This window comes from Clarias gariepinus, chromosome 17 (assembly GCF_024256425.1).
Source record: "Clarias gariepinus isolate MV-2021 ecotype Netherlands chromosome 17, CGAR_prim_01v2, whole genome shotgun sequence".
NCBI classification, from domain to species: Eukaryota; Metazoa; Chordata; class Actinopteri; order Siluriformes; family Clariidae; genus Clarias; species Clarias gariepinus.
The window spans coordinates 21,128,649-21,135,942 of NC_071116.1; the positions used below are offsets into that span (position 1 = coordinate 21,128,649).

The window sequence follows — 7,294 nt, forward strand, 5'->3', positions numbered from 1 at the left end:
TTCTGCTGGAATGGGTGAGCATATATCATAGGTTATACATATATGGATTTAAAATTTTGTGGATATTTTGTACGAAATGTGCTAAGGTTTAAGGGGGTCAATATTTTTTGTTAAGGTTCTGCACCTGCCTAAGTACTAAAACCCAGTAAGAAGATCAGGGGCTAGCAAACTTAGACTTGTGGAGTTATAAATAATTCTAGGAACATTATTACTGTAGTTCTAATGGGTGGCATCTTCAAGGTTAATATTTATTTTATCATCTGTCTATATTTATTTATTTACATTGGAACACTTACCACATTAAATTAAATTTTGGGGCCACCTGTTTAATATGTAAACCAAACACTCAGTTGGCATAAGTAATAAAGAAAGTGGACTTTAAAATACAAGAAAAACCCACATCACATGATTCGATTTGGCACTAAAAACACGTACTGTACATGCCATTCCTAATTTCTTTCTTTAATAACTTAATTGCATTTCTATCAACAAGGGTGGCGATAGTTTGCACAACCTTCAAAGGACCAGCAATTTACCCGCATACGATTTCACATACGAGTTGTACTGTATATAACTGAAAAGAGCAGAGAGGAGAACACACAGAATTCTTTGCAGTGATCAGGTCTGGCACAATAGCACGATGAAGGTTTTGGTGTTCTTTCTGCTTCTGGCAGGTGTAAGTGCTAAAAAGTATGACCAGTGTAAGCTGGCAAAAGACTTGAAAGCAGCTGGCATGGACGGGTTTAATGGCGTCACTCTGGCTCAGTGTAAGTAAAATTGTATTTTAACATTCTACACAGTACATTTATTTATTATCCAGAGAAAGCTGTTGCAGATAAGGAAGCTGCAGAAAATTCAGTTTGTTTTTAATAACTAAAGTTGACATAATAGTATGAATGCGATGCTTTATAATACAGTATACAATAATAATGAAGAGTATGTGGTGCAACAGGTAGGACCTCACAACTCCAGGGTCTAAGGTGTATTATAATAGCATGATATGATACTGTACTATCAGCCATGGGAGCAGAGAATGTGTTACAGAACTTCATTAACACCACATTAGACAATACAAATTACTTCATTCTCAGGATTCCGCCTAATTCTGAGTGTATCTTATGAACACATGACATGACATGGGAATATACCCTGGATGTAAGTCTATTGCAAATATATACACACACATTTTCCACATGTTCCAGAGGTGGATGAGAGATGGGAGGAAACCTGGAAAATCCAGAGAAAGCAGGAAAAACTGATAGCAAGGGCAAGTTATTTTTTATGCAAAAGAACCTAGAGCCTTACTTTCCTTTTATGAAAGCCATGGATGCAAACTGACATGACAGAATCAGAATCTTTTTCATTATTATGTCGATATGCATTAGATATTTGTTTTCTTAAGACAGTCTTAAAGATGAAACAAATACCTTCCAGTAAATAAATAGTAAATAAACAGTATACTATTTATAATAATAAATAGTATTAATTAATAGAATTAAAAATAATGAAAATATTTAACTTGCTCAATATAAAAAAAATCATAAAGTAGTGATTACCTTACCAGCATAATAATAATTATCACAGATAACACAGCCCAATTTCCATACTAATATACATTTATTACAATATAATAATATATAATATTACACCATAATATAACACTGCCTAATAATACAGTATGTTGCCTACTGAATCTTATTACAGTGGAACCTTGGATTGCAAGTAACTTGGTCTGCAAGCATTTTGCAAAATGAGTAAAATTTTGAAATAAATTTTAACTTAATAAATGAGCAAGGTCTTGAGCAGGGTCTTGTGATCATGTGATCACAACTGAGCCAGTGGTTGTTCTTTCTTGTGCTGCGGAATTATGAGTAATCGTCTCCCATGCTTAGTCTCAGTGCGTGTCATCACTCGTGTAGTCAACATCCGTGGGCTTGTGTATTGTTTATTAAAACATTGTGACCATGTGTATGTGTGTGTCTGTGCACGATAGCCATTTTTTAAATTTTGTGTCCAAGTGTAGTGAATGTTCTTTAGTAACTGTACTGCAACAACGGCCCACATGAAGAAAAAAAAAAGATTAAAAATGCTGTAGCAGTGCGGGAGATGAATCTGTTTAACCACAATGCAACGCCCCATTTCCATGATACCCTTAAAAGAAGGCAAAAGCAAGTGTCATTAGAGAGGTTCTTTTTTAAAGAAGTTTGCCGACAGAGCAGTGATTCCGTCATCCTACACAGTAGCCCCCACTCCTCCTCCTCTACTTTCTCGTCTTACTTCAGCCACGATTCTTTTAAAGGTAAAGTGCAGGTTAATTTGTTTTATTTTTAACTCATATTTTGTATTAATTATTTTTACGTGAACATTTTTTGGTGGTAATGAATCATCTGAGTCTCTATTATTTCTAATAGGGGAAATTTGCTTTGATATACAAGTGTGCTGATATACAGTACAAGCATGCTTCCGGAACAAATTATGCTTGCAATCTAAGGTTTAACTGTATTTGAAAATATCAAATATTTGGTGTATTTGTGTTTTTTTTTTTCCCAAACTAACTTTGCTTGCTTCTGGAACCAAAAAGGTATTTTCACCTGTTTGTAGTACAGTGGTTGTATTAAGTGGTATGTGGCATTTTTGTAAATGTTGAATTTTTTTAGGGGTTTGCTTGGCCAAATACGTGTCTGACTTCAACACCAACAAAGTCGTCGTCGATATTGATGGTTCAACGGACTTTGGCATTTTCCAGATAAGCAACCGTTGGTGGTGTACCGATGGAAAATTCAAAAGTGCTAATGGGTGTAAACTCTCATGTAGTGGTAAGAAATTTTTAATTGATTTACAGAGTTTTTAAAATGAGAAGATTCTGTAAAGGTTTGAGTTTTTTTTTTTTTTTTTAAGTGTAGCTCTTAGTAATCTTATAATACTAAAGCAACAAAGCTGTGAAAGTCTCATGTTTTTGTCCTAATGCTTGTTTTCTCTAACAGAGCTTATTAAGGATGACATTACGAAAAGTATTGCGTGTGCCAAGACAATACTAAAAGAACAGGGTCCTAAAGCATGGTAAGACTACCTCATCAGTATAATGCATGAATGGAAGATGTTCCCTTTCAGTCTGTTCACTCATATGGGATATCATGCCCTCTTGCGTCCTGCTAAAGACACATTTAATTTGACAAAAAAACAAGACTGCAATTTGCCCTCAGGGATGCAACTTCTCCTTGCACAAGAAAGACCACCATGAGGCGCGCTTCGTCTACTTACTAATTCTCTGCTATGAGAGCACTAGCTGAGCCCAAATCTTGTGCACTTTGTCAAAAAAATTAATTACAAATTAAAAAAATATATATATTACAAATTATATTATCAGCAATAACTTGTGTAAAAAGTCAGAATTTCAGACGTTTAGTATTTGTTATTTTTTACTTTTTGGGGGTAATGACAGTGTGTACTTGAGCTGATACAACTCAAGAGTACAAATTTGTTTATACTTAAATAGTAAACAGAAAACTGTGCTAAGTCCAGAAACTGAATCGTCAAATTGCACATTTTATTTATTTGTGGACATTTTATTTATTTATTTGTTGTTGATTTTGTTTGTGAATCTTTCTATTAATTTTACATAATAAAAATAAGAATAATAAAAACATTTTATTTGTTTGCAGACATTTGAACACAATATGTACTGTATATGATTTATTCATTTATTTATTTTCCTTTTTTTGTAGGGTGGCATGGAGTAACAAATGCAAGGCTTGTGAAGCAGCTTCTTACATTGGAGGCTGTGGAGTTTAAAGCAAAACCATGAAATGACAAATGCTTTACTTTAACCTTTAACATAATCAGAGCAAATCAGTAACAATGATGATATATAGTAGTGCCAAAATGATCATAGACACAAATGCTCTTATTGCCCTTCCAGCAATATCAACATTGCACAAATAAAGCATTTAAACACAGCAGGATATGTATTGAATCATTGGTTTGTTTTCTTGTCTATTTGCATTATATTACAAATGTTGCACACATTGCATTACATGGATCAACAGCTGAAAAATGACAAACAAAATATTTGTAAAAGAAAAACATGAATAGACACAGTTAAATGTAAGATATGCACTGAAACCTCTCATACAGTACACGACTGAGCACAGGGTACCTGTAAGCTAAAGTACTGCTTGATTTTTTTTTTTTTTTTTTAGCAAACCTCTGAGGGCTTCAAAGAAGTATTTTTACTGAGATTAAATTACACACAGGTGGATTCTATTTACTTATTACAGTAGGTGACTACTGAAGGAGTTAAGGGTATCAGTAAAAGCAGGCTGGGTACAGATGCACACCACACTTTTCTTCTTTAAATGTAAATTTAAAAAAATGAAACATTTATCATTTTTCTTCCCCTTTACTGATATGTGCCTATTTGTGTTGGTTAATCAAATAAAATCCCAAAAAATACATTTATGTTTGTGGTTGAAAAATGTAGTATAAATACGTTTGCAAAGCAAATCAGTATGGGTAAAACTATCAATCCTACTGTATACTACCAGATATACAATACTAGAATTTTAAAGCAATAAAAACAGTAAGGTATGATAAATTGTTCATCCTACTGTTTTTTTTATATTAAACATTAATAATAATACCAGACTGCTATACTATATGGCCAAAGATTTAAGGATGCCTGACCATAACGTTAATAAATGCTTATTAAAAACCCCATTCCAGTTTTATTCACTTTTTACTATTATAATACCCTTTATTCTTCTGAGAGGCTTTTCTCTAGATTATATTATTAATGAAGTCAGGCATTACTGTTGGGGAGGCCTGAGGTGCAGTCAGCGTTTCTAATAAGTCCATTGGAGTTCAGTGAGTTCGAGGTCAGAGCTCTGTGCGGGACACTCACATTTGCAAAAAAAACCTTTAAAAACGGCATATAAGTTTGTTAAAAAAAAAAATCAATTGACCAATCAAACAATAAACCCAAATATTTTTGTACTGTATAAAAATTTTTATATGTGCATGATTTAATTTAACTCAATCAAAAGAAATTATGGACGTTTGTATGAAATGTGGAGTCTCTACTTTGTCAGTAGCTCCCTCCAGTGGCCACTGCAAAGCTTCTTAGGCTCAGCACTAATCTTCAAAAAATATTTACATAAACTTGGTTAAAGTTTAATATTTCTATGAAGATAAGTAAATATTTATATATAAAATTTATTTTTATTTAGGAAATCTATTTAGGAAATTTATCATTTGAAAAAAATGTGGATAATCAACACTCCTCGTGCTAATGGGATCCAAAAATTCCCTGACCAAAAATGGCAAACATCAATTAAGCTAGGATATTATAAAAATGTATTTTATTTTTATCACCAGTAATTGCAACGAGTTTGTTAGTAACACTGTATTTTCAAGTACACCCATGTCAGAGAAAGAGAGATCGAGATCAAGATCCATAATTATAGTAAATCGAATAACTAAAATTACCTTTACATTTAGACATTTGGCAGACGCGCTTATTCAGAGCAACTAACAAAAAGCGCTTTGAAGTTTACCTCGCTGAATAGATACACTGGGTTACTAGGTTACTAACTAAGTGCCATCAGTCAAACACAGTTTGAAATATTTTTTTTTGGGGGGAGGGAATTAGTCCAAGTTTTGAAGAAACAGATACGTCTTGAGTCGTCTTTTAAAGATTGTCAAAGACTCAGCTGTATGGACATCTAGAGGAAGTTTGTTTCACCACCTACAGTAGTTGCCAGAACAGAAAGGAGTCTGGATAAATGTCTCCCTCGATCCCTGAGAGATGGTGGAACGAGGCAAGCAGTGCTAGAGGATCGAAGGGAACGAAGTGCAGTGGGTGGTGTGATTAGAGTAGAGAGGAAAGTGGGTGCTGGCCATTTTTAGCTTTGTAGGCGAGCATCAGGGTTTTGAATTTCATACGGGCAGCTACAGGAAGCCAGTGCAGGTAATGGATAAGTTAGGTGGTGTGGGAAAACTTGGGAAGGTTAAAAACGAGCCGTGCAATCTGGATCAGCTGCAGAGGATAAATGGTCGACAGAGGCAGACCTGCCAAGAGGAAGTTGCAGTAGTCCAGTCTGGAAATAACAAGAACCTGAACAAGCATCTGATTAGCCTGTGAAGAAAGAAATGGGCAATTTTTTCTGATGTTGTAATGAAGGAATCGACAAGAGCAAGTAAGGTGCTTGCAATGTGTGTGAAAAATGACAGATGATTGTCCACAGTCACCCCAAGATTGCGGGCAGTGGCTAAACGCGTGATCTGATTGTTGTCCAGGGATATTACAAGGTCTTGACCTGGGGATGAATTACCAGGGATGCACAGCAGTTCGGTTTTACTCAGATTGAGCTTCAGCTGATGAGCTGTCATCCAGGATTAGATGTCTGCCAGACATTCTGAGATCCGAGTGGAAACCTGAGTGTCTGAGACAGAAAAGAAGAGAATAAATTGCGTCATCTGCATAACTATGGTATAAAAATGGATGCAATAATATGACCTTACCAAGAGACCGGAAGAACAGAAGAGGACCCAATACTGAGCCCTGTGGGACACCAGTAGAGGGTCTGCGTGGCACAGATGTGGATCCCCTCCATGTCACCTCATACAACCTACCTTCTAGGTAAAAAGCAAACCATTGCCACGCTGTTCCACCGATTCCAAGGCTTGTAAGAATAGATAATAGAATCTTGTGGTTTACTGTGTCAAATGCAGATGACAGGTCCAGGAGGATGAGGACAGATGATAATTTAGTTGATCTAGCAGCATGGAGCTTCTCAGTGACTGACAGAAGGGCAGTCTCTGGGGAATGTGTCACTTTAAATCCAAATTTGCAGGGACCATTAAGATTGTTTTGTGACAGATAAAAAGGCATTTGGTTATAAACAGTCCTTTTTAAAAAATTTGAGATAAAAGAAAGAAGCAATACCAGGTGATAGTTGCTTTTGCTGGATCCAGGCAGGGTTTCTTGAGGATGGGAATAACCCTTGCCTTCCTAAAAGCAGCAGGAACATGACCAGATGATATGGAATGGTTGATTATGGTTGTGGTGAAGGGAAGGTCTCGTGAGATGGTCTGGAGCATTGTGGAAAAGATTTGGTCTAATGAACATCAGATGACAGGTTGAAGAATTCTGCTAAGGGAGGGGGAAGGAAGGTCCTGATGTAGGAGTGTAGGAGTTGGGTTGCAATTTTCCCATTGTAGAATGTGGCAAAGTCATTAGCAGTCAGAGAGGATGGGGCAAGAGGAGCTGCTGGGTCGCGTAGTGAGGAGAAGATAT

General features: G+C 35.8%; 1 protein-coding gene across 1 annotated transcript; it reads left to right on the top strand.

Annotated features, from left to right (window-relative positions):
* Positions 1 to 591: 591 nt before the first annotated feature.
* LOC128545808 (lysozyme C-like) lies at positions 592 to 3,959 on the top strand. The gene is made up of 4 exons (XM_053516457.1): positions 592 to 767; positions 2,658 to 2,816; positions 2,985 to 3,060; positions 3,726 to 3,959. Exons 1-4 carry the CDS (start codon positions 641 to 643, stop codon positions 3,790 to 3,792), a joined length of 429 nt encoding a protein of 142 aa, XP_053372432.1. The 5' UTR covers positions 592 to 640; the 3' UTR covers positions 3,793 to 3,959.
* Positions 3,960 to 7,294: the final 3,335 nt, after the last annotated feature.